This window comes from Phyllopteryx taeniolatus, chromosome 1 (assembly GCF_024500385.1).
Source record: "Phyllopteryx taeniolatus isolate TA_2022b chromosome 1, UOR_Ptae_1.2, whole genome shotgun sequence".
Taxonomy (NCBI): domain Eukaryota; kingdom Metazoa; phylum Chordata; class Actinopteri; order Syngnathiformes; family Syngnathidae; genus Phyllopteryx; species Phyllopteryx taeniolatus.
The window spans coordinates 29,940,150-29,959,524 of NC_084502.1; the positions used below are offsets into that span (position 1 = coordinate 29,940,150).

Consider the following 19,375-nt stretch of genomic DNA (forward strand, 5'->3'; position numbering starts at 1 on the left):
GGTTCACAAGGCGGGAGTGGTGGTACACAAATGATGATATAAGAAGTCATGCTAGGCCTCAACAGTATCCTCTCTCTAGGATAAATTAACCTGTGCAGCAGTGAATTGAGGAAGGTTATGTGTCATTCTTTGTTGTAGGGACCAATGGAAGGGGTGTAGGCAGAGGACCCCATCGTTGGAGATGGCAGTACACATGGTGATACTGACAGCCTACCCTGTTAGCACATGGCTGATGACATGGTCAACAATTCTGGCCCGAATTTCATTGAAAATCCATGGTCTGGGTTGTCTTCCTACTCGTGTTGCTACACCACACATTTCAGTCCTCTTCCTCTGGTCCCTCTGCCATGGCCTCTTCCTCTCAAAAGTTGTCTCTTAGTTCCTTCTTCCTTGATTGAAGATACAAGTTATTCAGAGGTGAGCACCATTTATCGCTGGGTGAGGAATGATTGCTAATTGAATCATTCTTGGGTGCTTTAACAAATCATCGTTACATAAAGTGAATCCAACTGGTTGTGAGGGAAAAAAATTTCTTTCGTTTTGCAAAGGGAATCCAATTCATTTGCGGTTCTTGGGATGGGAATCATATCAATTTTGTATGAAAAAATATGTCTATGATTGACAGCTGTGTTGAAATCTTTTGAAAAATGAATCTTTGGGTTAGTGCTGTGTTAACGGTTTTGAAAAAGGTCTGGGAAACGTCAAAACAATGGAAATGTTTTCACACATTTGGAGGAGAAGACTTCTGCTGCTCTCTGAATGTGCCGATAAAGATCAAGTGGGTCCGAGTTTCAATCATTGAGCCAAAGCATCTGAGAAAAACTGTTAATATGTTGAAATCATTGACATCAACGATAATTTTGCCCACTCGCAACTCCACATACAGCTCATTTTTCGCTTGCTCTTAAATTCAGCGCTAAAGCCAGCCAATGACAAACCTCATTTTATGTTGGCCGTGGCATGAAAGCTGAAGCCAGCCAATGACAAACATCCGAGGGCTACAGCAACAAGCTCTTTCTTTTGTCATACACACAGTGTGGAATTTATAAAGAGAGTAGAAGGTCTCAATGGAATTTTATGGATTTAGTGGCAAATTATTTGGAGGTACTGTATTTTGAATTAACAAAAGAGTTAAACCAGAGTGAGGTGTTGTACAGTGCAGGTCATGCTCAATTAGCAAAAATTGTGATGAGGCATGTAGCATGTGTTTGCTTTTTAACCCTTTGTTTTAAAAGTTCAGTTAGACTATACAGTATATATAAACATTCTTAGATATTATTCATTTATCCAGCTAGAATTAATACAATTCAGGTATAAAGATGTGGATAAGGCAGCTGTCAGATAACGACACATGATCCCAAATACTTTGTTGTTCCTGCATAGCAACATATAGGCTTCCTGGACTCACGTTCTCTAGGACTTAAATGTTACATTGTTCTTTTTGTTTGTACTAATGTTCTCGACAGTACATTAAGTATGTGATAAATGCTTGTTTGGTTCTCACTGACCTCTCTGCGCTGACGTACAGCGAGGGGACAGGGTTACAGCGAACGCCAGCCACCTGCACGTGCGTAATCTCCTTCACCTGCAGGCCCAGGTTCTCCCCCTCAATGGTTACGCGAGTCCCCCCTTCTCGAGGTCCCGTCAAAGGGGCGATCTGCGGGACCAGACTGTCAATGGAGGGCAGGCAGGGGTGTGCGTGGTGCCAAGGCGGCGCGTGGGCACTCCTACCTTTTTGATGCACGGATGGCTGCAACGCACGTTGTGGCGTCCGTGGTGCATCCAGCTGTGCTCGGGCGCCGCGCAGTGCTGACGCAGCACGCACTTCCTGCTTTCGGCGCACCAGCCACACTGGAAGGCTGTAGATGCTTTCAGGCACTGACCGCAGCTGGAGCGCTGAGCCTCGCACTTGTATAGCAACGCTGAGTACACAGCGCCACACAAGCAAGGGAAGAGGAGGGGACAAATTGTTCACAAGTAAGTACTTTTTCCAGCCAATTATTAAAACTCTCCATAGCGGCCAAAAGATTAATTACCAAACAGTTAAAACATACACAAACAGTAAAGCATAAGTAACCAGATAATGAAATGCCCAATTGGACACAAATATTCAGTAAACACATGGTTCTTGTCAACAACCTTATTGCACACAAAATGGAAATGAAGTGAAAAGGTTTACCAACTTCTTTTTATTATTACAGTGGCACCTTGACTTTCGTGTTTCATTAATTATGTGGCAAAGCTCTTAACTAATTTATCTCATACAGTAATTCCTCATTTATTGCAGGGGTTAGATTCTGGACCACCCCTGAAATAGGTGAAATCCGAGAAGTAGCGACCACATTTTTTAAAATAATATTTTAAAGCTGTATGAATCTCCACAGAATCTTATTAATCTTCCCCACACTCCACTCCTATTAACTACTACCATACACTTAAACACTTTCTATACTCTTAAACACCTTTTAAACTATTAAACATACAGTAATGTACTGTAGTACTGTATACTACACACATTTTATTCCTTGTAATGTGTTCTAATAATTATTTTTTTTTTTTTACAGTTTTAATGTTTTAGGCTAGGAAGCAATTATTTTACCACAAAAAATACAGCATACACTCAAAATCCTGCAATATGGTAAAGTATACGTCATATGAATAAAAAACAATTGGCTGGCAACCAGTTCAGGGTATACCCCGCCTCCTGCCCGATGATAGCTGGGATAGGCTCCAGCACATCCGCGACCCTTGTGAGGATAACCGGCTCAGAAAATGGATGGATGGATGAAATTAAATACCATTAATCTGTTCCATCCACCCAAAAAATACAATTTGTTTTTAATAAAGAAAAATAGCACCGTGTAGCATAAAAACATAACAATATTAAAGAGAAACGTAAAGAAATTAAGAAATAAACTGGTTTATTAAGTGTAATTAAATCAATAGTCACACACTGTTTAGTAATCATATGAGGTGTGCCTGTCAGTGGTGTGGCCTAGTGAGCGACGTCAAGTGCTGCAGTGCATTTAGTTAATCTTCTCTATGTTTCTTGTAAGTGTTTTCATTTTGTATTTGTGTTTGTCTGCTTGTCCCATTCAACAGATGGCTGAAAGTGCATCGGCGACTGTCACACTCCTTTTTCTTTCACATCAATCAAGTGGCGGTGTATCTGAAACTAGCTTGTAACTCAAATTTTGTCTCACAAGACAAACCAAATAGAATGAGCGATTCCTCGTTACTCGAAAGACTCGTAAGTCGGGTCACCCGTAAGTCAAGGTACAACTGTAGAGTGGTGCCTTGAGATATGAGTTTCATTTGTGATGTGACCAAGCTCGTAACTCAAAACATGCATCTCAAATCGTCGTTGGCCATCAAAACGAAAGGAAATGCCATCAATTCGTTCCAGCCTCTCCAAAAAACTGTAATATGTTTTTGAATAAGGAAAATAGCAATGTACTTTATGAAAACATAGTAATAACGTAATGCGGTATATGTGCAACCTACTTCCGCATTCGGCAACACGGCTCTAAGCACTTCCTCCCGCTTCGGGTGAATGGTGCCGTTACAAAGCAACAGTAGGTACATAAAATGTTTACAATGTAGTTGTTTAACACAAGATGTCACCACAGACCCAGAAGAGATTGCAATATCTGATGTTCAGGCTTCGTTCGTGTTTACATGCATTACATTTGTATAAATAAATGATTTGCATGTATTTAACTGTTGTCCGAAGACACCAGCCATAAAGAATTGTTTTTTAAGCAAGTTTGGCTTCAAACAATCATGTAAACATTTGTAGTCATGCTCATTAGCGTACCATGCACAAGAATTCAGCAAACCTGTTTTCCGGGTTTGGTCATGTGATGTTTCGCATATAGCAGATTAAATAGCATACAAAACAATTAAGCAGTTTGCGCGTCATGATGAAGTCACTGCAGCTCCTTCTGGTGTGTGCCACTATGCAAACTGCTGTTTGTTGTGAAGTGAGCTGTGTTGAGATCACTGCCACCATGCAGCGCTCGTATCTCAAATTTTTGCTTGCAAGTCGAATCAAAAAAGTCCAAGCGACTTGTATCTTGAAAACCTTGTTAGTTGGGTTACGTGAGTCACACGGCATCAGTGTCTTTGAAAATGTCTAAATTGTCTGATTTCATGCTCTCAAATGTGAATAATGTTATTTCCTTAGCCCTCCTAGAGAGCAGGCATATTCTCTTTGTGTTTTAAGCAAAACATCAGTTTGGACATAGGAAAACTGATCACACCCACGGTCATGTGAGCAGTAAACGCTAAGTCCGGAAAACTGTGTCAGTTCGCACTACCTTTCATGGACACTGGCTTGTCAATAAAGAAGTCTCCATCCCAGACGATGTTGAAGTCCACTGGAAGGTCAGCTGCCTCCGTTCCCTCGTACCAGTACTACGACACAAACGTCCACACAAATATGACAACACATCACGTTATATCTCGACAATAAAAAGCACTTACATTGACGCCTATGGACAATTTAGAGACTTCACCGAAGCAAACATGCTAACATATTTTTGGAATGCGGGAGGAAAAACCCAGAATTTCCACACAGGAACCCACGTAGCAGAGATTCAAACTCAAAATCTCTCTATCTTGAGGCAAATGTGTTCACAACTGTTCACCGTACAGTGGATGCTCCAATGCCTCTAACAGGAAATTGTCATGTGTGGTACAAATCTTGCACACGGACGTGGGAGAATGCCCACCTTAGACCCCATTTCACCCAGCATCAAATGATTAGCTCTGCATTCTAATTCCTGTTGTTGTTCCGCTGGTTTGGTAGAACTCTCTATTTGCATTGGAGTCCATCTGTTGGTACAATGATTATGTGTGTGTCTAATGCTTCCATTTCCATTAAAATCATCCAGCTGAGCCCACCAAGCAGCCTTAGCACACACAAACACACTCACACTCACAAATTCTTATGAGACTAGTTATTAGAGACTGAAAGATGAGTTACCTGTACTCAGGACTTGTGGCGGTTGTTGTTGTGCTTTGGTACGAAATAAAATCAGTTGTATTGAACTATTTTCAACTGCACCTCACATTTAAACTCCAACAAAAATGTACAGATTTAACGACTCGATTAGGGATCAAATTACATTACATGTTGAGGGAAACATGGAAAACCCTAAAATACAACAAGTCATACAAATTGATAGGCTACTAAAAAAATATATATATTGTTTGAGTCAGGAATATGGCAGCAATGCTAGTGTTGTTTTTTTTTTGGGGGGGGGGTGCTAAATGCTCAATTTCCACTTCATTTACCCCCACCACCCCACACACACACACAAATTCAACTGGTTTGCTGACACAAGGACAAATGAAGGTCAGTGTGCTGAGAGGACGACTGTGTGTCTCAGTTAGAGGAAAAGCAAGCTGTGCATGAGTGTGGGGGATGTGAGCCGTTGTACTTTAACATTTTCCAGTTATTAGGGCTTGACGGGGGGAGGGGCGTGGCGGTGTAGATATTGATGGCGTAGCACAACTGATCTCTTAAGGTAATCTTTTTTTCCTCTCAAAAAGTGTGTTTTCTTGCTTGGGCTTTGTGTGCAGCGCAGTTTAGATTGCTTTGTTGGCTCATTTGCAAGCCTGTCAGTGCATATTATGCAGGGCGGGTTTTGGTGCTTGTGAGTCAACTACCAATAAACCTGTGCCTTAAGTAGGACCTAATGTTGTGAACATTGGCACTTATTCCATAGTTGTAGATTTAGCAATAATGTGTGCAGAAAAAAAATCCCCCCAAAGTAGACTCAGTAGTAATTTTGGGCTTCTTTTCTGATTACATATTTTATTTGAAGCCAGACCCTAGTGAGGAGAAGCGGTACGGAAAATGGATGGATGGATGTTCCAATACTTTTGCTACACTTGAAAAATGGGTGGCTTCAAACAAAAGGTGCTGATTTGTTTAACACATCTTGATATAAATACCATGAAATGAAAGCTGGAATTCTGAACTTTCGTGTCATATTCATCTTTTGATTTGAAACCAAAATGTCTTCAGTATACAACAAAAACAAAGGAATTGACCTTGCCATTCCAATACTTTTGGAGGGGACTGTATTTTGACAGTGTGACTTTGAAGCGAGTCACTGATGGTATAGTGGTGCACTCGCCTGACTTTGGTGCGGGCAGCGTGGGTTCAGTTCCTACTCAGTGACGGTGTGAATGTGAGCGCGAATGGTTGTCCGTGTCTATATGTGCCCTGCGACTGACTGGCGGCCAGTTCAGGGTGTAGTCCGCCTTTCGCCCCAAGTCAGCTGGGATAGGCTCCAGCACCCCGCGACTAACCAGGATAAGCGGTGTTGGAAATGGATGGATGGATGGACTTTGAAGCGAGCCAACCAAGCAGCGTAAACTAGTCTTACCGAGGTGTTCTGACACTGTATGCAGGATGAGTTGAAGCGCACAGCCGGTATGCGCTGGACTTTCCCTTGGATGTGAAACACACACTCGTAGTTCTTCTGACCCGATTGTGGCTGTGGTAGGTTGCGCGCTCGCAACGTGATCGGACGAACCAGACCGGCCGGCACCAGGATGTCGGACGTGGGCAAGATCTGAGGACAGCCCTGTGGACGGAAAATCACATGATCAGCAAGATCCTGGTTGTTTTTAGCATTACCATTCCGAGTTCACATAGATGCTGAAAATGTATGGCATCAGATTTATGCCAAAAAGGATCACACAAAACTTTTTAAATCGCAAACAAAAAACAAGACGAGCAAAAAAAAAAAAAAAAAAAAAAAACATTGAATTCCAAACAAAAACTAAAACATTGAGAGATATAATCGAACTCAAGCAAAAAAAAATAAATAAAAATTTATTAGTTGCAATGAAAATATTGTTTGCTTGCGATGACGATATTTGCATTTGCCCTGCCTGACTTTTTGCTCACGTTCCAATTTCTGCACTGTTGTGCCTGACCTTTTGCGTTTTCTTTTTGGCACAAATCTCTCGGGTTGGCGGGCTTTATGAGAAATCCCGTCCTAATTGACACCTTAAGGAAGTGTAAGTATCTATCAGGCATGGTGTGCAACTGGTTGGTACCTCTGCCTCACAGTTCTGAGGACCGGTGTTCAAATCCCGGAGTTCGCATGTTCTCCCCGTGCCTGCGTGGGTTTTCGCCGGGTACTCCGGTTTCCCCCCAAAAAACATGCATGGTAGGTTCAGTGAAGACTAAATTTCCCGTAGGTGTGAATGTGAGCGCGAATGGTTGTTGCTTGTATGCGCCCTGCGATTGGCTGGCGACCAGTTCAGGGTGTACCCTGCCTCTCGCCCGAAGATAGCTGGAATAGGCTCCAGCACACCCGCGACCCTAGTGAGGAAAAGTGGTACAGAAAATGGATGGATGGAAGTATCTATCATATATGTTGTCAATGCTATACTACAAAGTCGTGATGTAACATTATGCTAGTAACATGTTAGAAGCGCACAGCCACAGTTTATCAACAATTTAGCAGCTAATAACCATTAGCTATATTGCTAAGGTTAGCTACAATACTGACTCGTCCGTACTGTATACTATATGGCCATTGGCCACATTTCTTTATCATTTTATGATGATCTGAGAAATACATTCCTGAATAAAATTAAACACTTATAACCAGTGCGGTTTAAAGACGGAATTAGCATAAAAGGGAAGCAGGAATCTGAAATAACTTGTAGCATTTCCTACAAGAGCTTGATTATATACAATATCTACTTTTAAAGTTAGCCCGTCTTGGTGTTGAGAAAAAGAAAATAATTACAGATATACAGTTTTCCTTTCTATAATCTTAGGGTTTATGTCATGTTATGTCAATATTAAGTTTGTATTTATATCAACTGTTTGCCCCTCTGAAAAAAATTTTTTTTGAAGGAAAACAAGCATTAGGATATATGTATGTATATGTATAATGTATACGTGTGTGTGTGTGTGCGTATGTGTGTGTGTATGTAAGTATTTATTTTTGTAAATGATTATTATTAGAAACATTAAGATTTGTATGCCGTGGTAAAATGGCAAACAGATAAGAAGGTATTTAAAATTGCTAATGTAGTCTCTTTTAACTTCTGTCTTGGGCTAGCTTCCAATGTGGTTTTCCCCAGACGGCTTCTTCTGGTATGAGAATTAGCAAACAGTCCACTATGTGTCCAAAAAAATCAGTGAATGGACCCAGCTTCAAACTTTGGTTTGTTTGAACAGTTTTCATTGGTCTAATGTAATTAACCTTCCTGTCTTTCAGCCAATGGAGCTACCTCTCCGGGATCACAGCGCTGAGTTTGACCCAGATGATCGGCTGGTGGTGTTAGACATGCGTTGCCCCCTATCAAACCATAACTTTCATGTCCTTCATGGATTAATAAATCCCATCATATTGACCTTGTTTGAAGGGGAACTCTACATTCAGACACCCGATCTTCTGCAAAGACTGAGTGAAGTGAAAATGAAATGTGAAGATTGTAGAATTGGAAAATATGTATTTTTTTTTTTTTTTTAGGCATTTGTGTACATGGTCCAGTATTCAGTTTCAAGTAATATAAACTTTCAAGATTTTCTTTCAAGGTCATTTTTCCAAAGCTAATTTGTTGTTCATTCAGTACCTGTTTTGATACAGTAAGTGATGCTAATACAATAGCAATGAATATATTTTAAAATATTGACTGTGAATATTGAATATTAAAATTGACTGTGTATTTCCTTGTCTGACTTCCTGTCTGTGTTGTCATATTCTGTCCAGCTTGACTTGCAGTGCACTATTTCGAAAATAGACCTGTAATGAAGGACCTTTTATACGTTGCATAACATTTTTATTTTGCAATTAAATATATGAACAAACACAATGTATTGTTACTTTATTTTTACATTCATGGTCAAAGAAGACCGTTATCCTAAAAGTTTGTCGGTGTTCATTTAGAAGATCCTGGTGTTCCTGTCCATTCAACTACTTTATCACTCCAGGGACATTGAATGCATCCTCATCCTCAACTGTTCAATCTGGGAAAATTCGAAATTACACAAAAAGCACGAGATGTGATATTACTTGACAGTAAGTTGATGGAGGTCTTAGTTGATCAAGATTTATCCATGCATTAGAGTTGTTTGCTGCAAGCACTAAAATATTTCAGAGGGGAAAATATTTGATATAAATACATACCTAATATCGAAATAAACCAAAAGATTATAAGAAGGAAAACTGTCTTTATGTGGCCAATGGCCATATAGTATACAGTACGGACTAGTCAGTATGGTAGCTAACCTTAGCAATATAGCTAACGGTTATTAGCTGCCTAATTGTTGATAAAGTGTGGCTGTGCACTTCTAACATGTTACTAGCATAATGTTACAAAATCACTACTTCCTAGTACAGCATTGATAACATATATGATAGATACTTACACTTCCTTAAGATGATCGAAAATTTAATGTTGCATTATTGTCGCTGTTTGCGATTTAAAATGTTTTGTGTGATTCTTTTGGCACAAATTTGATTTCAGAGAAATGCCTTCTTGATTTGTTTTTTGACAGCCGGAAACAAGTGGAAGAGAAAAGACTCAAATGTACGTGTGAGTGATCAAACAGTGGCTCTTAGCGTGAGCGAGGGATGAAAAGGTTTTTCCATGAGCCGTGAAAACATTTCAAATGGTTAACATTAGCGTTTTAGATTGTAATTATGGTCACTACCGTAATTAGCGTTTCTGAGCGTACATGGTTCTTTTTGGCCCCTTTTTGTATTATTAGCAAAAGCATCAGCAGCTAAACTGGATTTTTGCAGGAGAAAAAAACACCAAGCCCTATGCATACAGTATGTTTGCCCATTTTATATTTTTTGTTTCCTAAATAAAACTTGTACCTTACTTTTTTTTTTTTTGCCATTTCATTGGAAATTTGTGATAATTCCATCACTTTAATTATCTTGGTCACTATAATCCTGATATCACATTTTCAAAGCATTTCATCTCTAGTGCAAGCACTTCAATTGCTAGTTTTGACCGTGTCATATGATTAACTCATACAGTACCAGTTGGTATTGAAAAGTCGTGATCAGCAGCAGGATACATGCATGCATTCATTCACACACGCGCACTAACAGTTTTTCTCCGAGGACGTAAAGCTTCATGAACAAGCATCGCCACAGTAATTAATTGCCTTGTGACTGACAGGAAGCCCGTTAGCACCACAGGACCAAAGCGCAGCATGCTGCAGTGACTGTGGAGAGAGGCTTTAAAGGGACACACTTCCATCCATCCATCCATTTTCTGAGCCGCTTATCCTCACAAGGATTGCGGGAGTGCTGGAGCCAATCCCAGCTATCTTCGGTCAGGAGGCGGGGTACACCCTGAACTGGTTGCCAGCCAATCGCAGGGCACATTTAACAACCATTCACACTCACATTCACACCTAGGGGCAATTTCGAGTCTTCAATTAACCTACCATGCATGTTTTTGGGATGTGGGAAACCGGAGTGTCCGGAGAAAACCCACACAGGCACGGGGAGAACATGGAAACTCCACACAGGGGAGGCTGGATTTGAACCTTGGTCCTCAGAACTGTGAGGCAAATGTGGTAACCAGTCCACCGTACCGCCAGGGACACACACTTGCCACACACAAATGCAGAGACAACGACACACACACACGTTCATGCACACACACACACACACTAGCCACACTACACACACATATGTACAGTACATCCCCTCAAGCCAGCCCAGGATTTGGGACACATTTGTCCGTAACTGCGTATTTAAGGCAAATTCTGGGTGCCGCTGTCGTACAGAAGCTTTGCTGCATGAGCTGGCCCAAACTTGCATATTGTGATAAAAAGCCAACAAAACGAGGTTTCTCAGCCAATATTATATGGGCTCTCTTGCCACTCAATCTTATGCGCATGCACAAAAATAACGTCACAATGACGTTTTGCGAATGCTCCCCTAGATAAGCAATGGACTGGTTGCCAGTCATCGTTAGGGCACATATAAACAAGTGCATGAGGCAGACATGCTAACCAGCTAGCAAAAGACAAATTTCTCCCCAAAAAATTTCAGATTTATTTTCCTACTTAAAGGACCACGCACAAACACAAGATTCTACTGAGCACTGTGTGCGTTTACCTGGGCCGTGCTGACGCGCCCCTCCAAGAAGGAACAGTCCTCCAGGTTGTTGGTGCACATGTGGCGATATTTGCACCAGTGACACGGAAACATGCTGCCCACACAGGAAGTGCACCTGCAAACAGGAAGTGAAGATGCTATCAAGCACGCGGCGGTGCAGAAGATGATGACAGAGGGGAGGAGTGCACGTCAAGCTTACGAGTTGAGCACAGAGCAGTTGTAGAAGGTGAACTTGGTGCTGATGAACGTGCGTTTAGTCTCGCCAGATCGAAGACTGAGTTGGATGTCACGTTTCTCTCCTGTCCAGACCACAACGCCCATGAGCAGGTGTGACCAGCGCAAATTTGTGTAGGTTGCAAGGGACATCATTCAGGATTACCTCTCACTCACACACTACTCAAATGTTCTGCTGCTGAAATGCTCACACATTGCTGATGAAATGCTCACAAACTATCAAGTGGAACATTCAAACGCAGTACAAAAACGCTTAGACACACTACAGAAATACTGTCAAACACACTGATGAAGCACTCTCTCACCACTGAAATGTGCTCACGCACTAATGAAATGCTCTCAAACACACTACCGACGTGTTCTCACACACCACTAAAATGCTCTCACACAATCAAGTGAAATGCTCTCACGAGATGATGGAATGTTCTCACACTATCAAGTGAAACGCTCTCACAGCCTATTGAAATGCTGATAAACAACTGAAATGCTCTTACACACACTATTGAAATGCTCTCACACAAGTGAAACACTCACACTCAACTGAAATGCTCTCATACTAATCAAGTGAAACACTCACATGCACTACTGAAAGATTCATACACACTAAAGCAAAGCAAATTTATTCATAGAGCACATTTCATATACAATGTAACTTAATGTGCTTTACATGATTAAAAGCATTTAAAAACAACAACAAAAACAGCTTGTAAACTTTTAAAACCGAGAAAATTAAAAGTTCAATTAAAACAGGGTGCAGTGCAAGAAATATCATTTAAAAGTGGAAATAAAGTATGAGTAAAAAAGAAGAGTTTTTAACCTGGACTTAAAAACATTGACACTTGGCGCTGAGGTCACTTCTATTGGCAGCATAATAGCTAAATGCTGCTTCACCATGTTTGCTTTGGACTCTGTGCTCCACTATGTGACCTGAGTCTGTCCATCTCAGAGCCCTTCTGGGTTTGTATTGCATTAGCATTTCTTTATGTATTCAGGACCTAAACCATCTAGTGATTTATAGACCAGTAGCAGAACTTTAAAATCTATTCTAAAGCTGACTGGGAGCCAGTGTGGAGACTTTAGAATTGGAGTAATATGTTCTGACCTCTTTGTTCTGGTCAGAACCCGAGCTGAAGCATTCTGAATGAGCTGCAGCTGTTTAATGCTCTTTTGGGGGAGGCCTGTCAGAAGACCATTACAATAGTCAAGTCTGCTTTAAATAAAAGCATGGATGAGCTTCTCCCGGTCTGCTTGGCACATGCAAGTCTTCACTTTGGATATGTTCTTCAGATGGTAGAAGGCAGTTTTAGTAATTTATTTGATACGGCTGTTAAAAGTCAGGTCGGAATGTATCAGTACACCAAGGTTTCGGACTTGGTCTTTGGTTTTTAAGGCGTGACTCCATTTATTTACTAACAGCAATCCTCTTTTCTCTATTGCCCAAAACAATTATCTCAGTTTTGTTGTGGTTTAATTGAAGAAAAATTTGGTTCATCGAGTTATCTGTTTTAGACAGTGACAGAACACCTCAATTGAACTGTAGTCATCAGGAGACACTGCTAGATGTAACTGTGTTTAATCTGCATAGCTATGATGGGAAAAATTAAAGTTCTGAAGAATTTCACCCAAGGGTACCATATACAGGCTGAACGGGAGGGGTCCAACAACTGACCCTTGAGGGACCCCATAGGTCATTACCATTCAATGAGATTGAACACTTCCAATGGTTACAAAATAACTCCTTTCCTCCAGGTAGGACCTGAACCATTTAAGGACTGCTCCATTTCGCCCCACCCACATTTCCAACCTGTTCAGAAGTATATTATGATCTACCGTATCAAAAGCCACACTCAGATCCAACAAGACAATAATTGACACCTTTTCAGAGTCAGTATTCAACCTTTAGTAATTTGATTGGAGCAGATTCTGTACTGTGATGAGTTCGTAAACCTGATTGAAATTTGTCAAAAAGTCCATTTAAGTTCAAGAAATTGCTGAGTTGATTAAAAATAACTTTCTCAACAATCTTCGCTATGAAAGGGATATTTGAGATGGGTCTATAGCTTGCTAACATGGAAGTGTCCAGCATTCTATGTTTTAGAAGAGGCTTAATGAAAAGCGCTCACACTCACTACTAAAATGGTCTTACACACAACTGAAATGCTCTCACACTTACTACTGAAATGCTCTCACACAAGTAAAACACTCTCAAAGGATACTGAAATGCACTCACACAATCAAGTGAAACACTTTCCCACCCTACTAAAGCACCTTCTCACAGGCACTAATGAAATGCTCTCACACAAAAAGGAAACATTCTCACACCACTATTAAAACACTTACACTGACTACTGAAACACTCCCACAAACAATTAAAATGCTCTTGAACTATGAAGTGAAACGCTCTCACCCAAATTAGTGCAACTCTCATATTTAATACACTCAAATGTGTGTTTCAGTAGTGCGTATGAGAGGTAATCCTGAATGATCCATCGTGTGCGTGTGTGTGCGCGCGCGCATCACCGTAGGAGTGCGGCGGCAGGTCTCTGAGCGTGGGCGACATGCATGTCACCTGACCGTCAGGCCCCACCTCCGCCGAGGTTTCGCTGATGTCCTGGAAGACGCAGGACACGCCACCCGACAGCGCGGGCACGTGGTTCACCCGTACGCTGAGCTGCACACAGACAACGTCACACTCCATGACATCCTCGACCAAGGAGCCCAAATGCGACAGAATGTGCAGACATCGTACGGTATACACACAGACGCCGCCTTGAGCACTGACTCATACGTTGACTTTGCCGTCATATTGGATGTGGCGGCATAGCGCAAAGGCTGAAGGTGCTTCATTTGCTACTTAAAGATGTGGCACTGGTTTTAGATGCAAAGCCAGAGCTCTTGGTTCTGAACAAAACATTTGATTCTATATGACCACCATATATTATATAATTTTGCCAACACAATTCGTTGACATTGTGGAAAATACAAACCTCAATTCCAATGAAGTTGGGACGTTGTGCACAATGTAAATAAAAACAGAATACAATGGTTAGCAAATCCTTTTCAACCTATATTTAATTGAATTCATTACAAAGACACAATATTTAATGTTCAAATTGATACTGTTTTTTTTCCCAAATATTCATTCATATTGAATTTGATGCCTGCAACATGTTCCAAAAAAGGTGGGACAAGGGCATGTTTACTACTGTGTTACATCAACGTTCCTTTTCACAGCACTCCATTAGTGTTTGGGAACTGAGGACACCAATTGTTGAAGCTTTCTAGATGGAATTATTTCCCGTTCTTGCTTGATGTACAACTTAATTTGCTCAACAGTCTGGGGTCTCTGTTGTCATATTTTGCGGTTAATGATGCGCCACACATTTTCAGTGGGAGACAGGTCTGGATTACTGGCAAGCCAGTCTAGTACTCGCACTCTTTTACTATGAAGCCACACTGTTGTTACGAAGCCACAGTGTTGTAACACGTGGAGAATGTGGCTTGGTGGCAGCATAAATTATGTAACACAACCCCATTTCATCACAGATGCTGGCTTTTTAACTTCGCGCTGATGACCATCCAGACGGTCCTTCCTCTTTGGCCATGACTTGCATAAACCATTTGAAATGTTGACCAATCAGACCACAGCACAGTTTGCGTCAGTCCATCTTAAATGAGCTCGGACCCAGAGAACCCGGCGGTGTTTGTGGGTGTTGTTGATAGGGCTTTTGTTTTGCAAGGTAAAGTATTAACTTGCATTTGTAGATATAGCAACAAACTGTGTTAACTAACAATGGTTTTCTGAAGTGTTCCTGAACCCACATGGCAATATCTTTTACATTATTAATTATGACATTTTTTAATGCAGCGTCGCTTGATTGATCGAAGGTCACAGGTAGGCATGGGGCGATTACCGAGTTAAAGGTATGCTGAGACTTTGAAAAGTCAAGGTTTCAATTACTGTAACACTGTCCATTACCAGAAATACGAGATTCTCACTCGCTAAACAATCAGCCTCTTTGATCTTAATGAGGAGAGGCCAGCTGCCTTTTTTTTCCTCTCTTTCTCAGGTGAGCAGAGGGGGGACGGGCGGCAATGCGCATGCGAAGAGGTTAGACGTGAGACTGATAAGGCAACGTGTGACAGTAGCAGGAAAAGAACAATATGGACATGTTTAAATTTTATTGACAATACAAATTCTGGAAAAAAATATTAATGAAGGTATCAGTGTGTCTAATGGAACTGTTGCGAACAGTACGAAACAGACAGAAGAAACCGTATCAGCTTTTCAAACCTTGAGGTGTTTCTCAATGCCAATCTTAACTGTAGACAAGTTATCTGTCACTATCACTGTACTTGTAATATAGTGTTAGTAGCCCGCAGGTCTCCTGTAAGACGAGCTGACCAGTGATGGGACATTGTGATTTAGTAAATCAATCAATCAATCTATCTATCTATCTATCTAAACTTAACATGGAACAAGTTTATTAATGCACTAAATAGTCTCTATTTTATTTAAAAATAAAATAGTTTGTGTTCAATGGCAAAAAAAGTTGTTTTTATTTACTAAAAATTTTCAAAATAATTAATTTTAGAGCTGTAATTTAAATATCGTGATACAGAGAAATTTCTGCTCAAGGTTATCGTACCGTCAGAATCGGATACCGTCCCATGCCTAGTCACAGGCATTCAATGTTGTTTTTTAGCCTTGCCGCTTACGTGCAGTTCACCAGTTTGGACATTTAATATCTTGTCTTTATAGTGTATTTAATTAAATACAGGTTGAAAAGGATTTGCAAATCATTGTATTCTCTTTTTATTTATGTTTTACACAATGTCCCAACTTCATTGGAAATGGGACTGGTACTATGAAGTCATGTATGTGCATCACACAATTCCCAGCCTACAAACAAATAATTTATTATTTCACTAAATTGCCACCAAGTCACAACTCTGATTGATAAGTGCTTAGCCCACTTTTCTCATACTAAGCAAGTTTCCCAAAGATAAAGGGCTGACAAAGCAGCAAAGGGAAGGCTGCACTCATAGTCCATCCACAATCATTGGTATTATTGGGTGTTAAATTGATATCAATCGCTAAATATAAAAATCTGTTAACTGTAAATGTAGTGCTCTGTATTCAGAAAACCCACGTCACATCTGGATTTCAGGATCTGGTGATGCTAGACACAAATTAAATATTTTAGAATCCTATTTTAATACTTATCATCACAGTGACAGTGTTATATACACTAAACACTCACGAAAACATTGGAAAAATCCCTACATTGGCTTGGTGCGTCCTTATATACTAATAGGAAGTAGTAAACATTTATTTAGATCAGATTAGGTGAGATACAGTGGTACCTTGACTTTTTTCCGTGACCAAGCTCGTAACTCAATTTACTTGTATTTCAAATTAATACTCCCCGTTGAAATGAATTGAAATTATATTAATCCATTCCAGCCCCCAAAATAACGCCACAATTTTGGGGGGTTATGCGTTTTTAATAAAGAAAGTAGCACTGCATTGTAAAAGAACAATAAAAGAATGTACAGAAACAAAAGTGTAATTACTGTATGTTGGGACAAGCCAAGTCGCAACAATAATACCTGTAGTGTTGCATGTGTGCCTTTAAGGGGCGTGGCCTAATGAGTTCGCCTTCGTTGGTATGAGTTTTTGCTTACTATAGCTCTTTGCCATTGTATTAATTTTGTATTTGTAAAACGGCTGAAAGTGCATCAGCAACTGTTGCTCTCCTTTTTTTCTCACTTCACTCGAGCGGCAGCATATGTGAAGCTCCCTCGTAACTCAAATTTCAGCTCAAACACAAAAGAAATTAAATCCAAAACCAAACGACAGCAGCAACCAGGCGTAGCTCGAAAAACACAAAGGTTGGGGTACTTACATGTCAAGATTACACTGTAAATTGTTTTTGGTCTGTTTCCCAAATCTATTAGTGAATGTGTTGCATTCAGTGGGTTTGTGGCCTTTTGAACGTCAGTCCATTTCCCTGCATTTGTACATGGGGCAGATCTGCCACATTCATTATGGTGGACTTGCTGACATATTATAGCTCAAGGCAGGGTCTACTGTACATATATTTGATGTCTATGACAAGAAGTACTGTACCTGCGTTGCTGGGGCGGTGACAGACATGTTGCTGGGGGTAACGGAGATGTCTACACACTGGTCGAGCTTGGCGTTGAAGTGCTGAGGCTCCTGCCACTTCTCACATGCTTCCTGTCTGGAACATCTGGGAAGGGTCACATGACATGATTATCATTAATGATCCAAGGACCTTATTGAAATGTCCTTGTTTATTATTAGGGCCCGAACACCAGGTTGGGTGAAGGCCCTACTTTTAGGGGCCCTCCACGTACACAAAAACTCAAAAATTTTATTTCCCAGGAAGTTTGAATGTACCATTTTTGGTTTGAATGTACAATTTTTCTGGAATTTGGGCTACAGTGAACCACATATACTGACACTTCTCATGTATAATGCACATTCCCCCCCCCCCCCCCCAATTGTCAAAAGTCCATAGTGCGCATTATATGTAGGTATATGGGAAAATGAAAAAAACTTTCACATTTTACAAATGTATGCAGCCATCTAGAGGTTATGAAAAAGCTGTACACTTTCATTCCAATATGCCACCGCCCCCTACAGGTTATGAAAAAGGTGTAGCCTAAACTTTCATTCCAATATGACAGGGGTGCGTATGACTGCATATACAGTGGGTAAGGAAAGTTTTCAGACCCCTTAAATTTTTCACTCTTTGTTATACTGCAGCCATTTGTTAAAATAATTAAAGTACATTTTTTTCCTCATTAATATACACACAGTACCCGATATTGACAGAAAAAAACGTAATTGTTGACACTTTTGCTGATTTATTAAAAAAGAAAAACTGAAATATCACACAGCCGTAAGTATTCAGACCCTCTGCTGTGACACTCATATTTAACTGTCCATTTCTTCTGATCATCCTTAAAGTGGTTCTACACCTTCATTGGAGTCCAGCTGTGTGTGATTATACTGATTGGAATTGATTAGGAAAGCCACACCCGTCTATATAAGACCTTACAACTCACAGTGCATGTCAGAGCAAATGGGAATCATGAGGTCAAAGGAACTGCCTGAAGAGCTCAGAGACAGAATTGTGGCAAGCCACAGATCTGGCAAAGGTTACAAAAAAGATCCTGCTGCACTTAATGTTCCTAAGAGCACAGTGGCCTCCATAATCCTTAAATGGAAGACGTTTTGGACGATCAGAACCCTTCCTAGAGCTGGCCGTCCGGCCAAACTGAACAATTGGGGGGAAGAGCCTTGGTGAGAGAGGTAAGGAAGAACCCAAAGATCACTGTGGCTGAGCTCCAGAGATGCAGTCGGGAGATGGGAGAAAGTTCTAGAAAGTCAACCATTACTGCAGCCCTCCACCAGTCGGGGTTTTATGGCAGAGTGGCCCGACGGAAGCCTCTCCTCAGTGCAAGACACATGAAAGCCTGCATGGAGTTTGCTAAGAAAAAACATCTGAAGGACTCCAAGAGAAATAAGATTCTCTGGTCTGATGAGTTCACCATCCAACCTGACAGAACTGGTGAGGATCTGCAAGGAGGAATGGCAGATGATCCCCAAATCCAGGTGTGAAAAACCTGTTGCATCATTCCCAAATAGGCTCATGGCTGTATTAGCTCAAAAGGGTGCTTCTACTAAATACTGAGCAAAGGGTCTGAATACTTATGGCTGTGTGATATTTCAGTTTTTCTTTTTTAATAAATCTGCAAATATTTCAGCAATTCTGTTTTTTCTATCAATATGGGGTGCAGTGTGTACATTACTGTGGAAAAAAAATTACTTAAATGATTTTAGCAAATGGGTGCAATATAAAAAAGAGTGAAAGATTTAAGGGGGTCTGAATACTTTCCGTACCCACTGTATGTACCGTTGTGCTCATAAGTTTACATACCCAGGCAGAATTTGTGAAATATTTTTGTATTTTATTTTTTAAATG

The 19,375-nt window shown here is 40.7% G+C and overlaps 1 protein-coding gene across 3 annotated transcripts in view; it reads right to left on the bottom strand.

Annotated features, from left to right (window-relative positions):
- plxna3 (plexin A3) overlaps positions 1–19,375 on the bottom strand; it is an 85,580-nt gene that overhangs the window by 26,794 nt on the left and 39,411 nt on the right. For all 3 annotated transcript variants that reach the window (XM_061787316.1, XM_061787306.1, XM_061787297.1), the window contains 8 exons: positions 17,491–17,614; positions 13,878–14,028; positions 11,323–11,422; positions 11,124–11,238; positions 6,399–6,599; positions 4,320–4,416; positions 1,732–1,922; positions 1,509–1,657 (listed from right to left, as the gene is read on the bottom strand). In XM_061787316.1, coding sequence (XP_061643300.1) covers positions 1,509–1,657; positions 1,732–1,922; positions 4,320–4,416; positions 6,399–6,599; positions 11,124–11,238; positions 11,323–11,422; positions 13,878–14,028; positions 17,491–17,614 — 1,128 coding nt within the window. The remainder of the gene's footprint in view (positions 1–1,508; positions 1,658–1,731; positions 1,923–4,319; positions 4,417–6,398; positions 6,600–11,123; positions 11,239–11,322; positions 11,423–13,877; positions 14,029–17,490; positions 17,615–19,375) is intronic.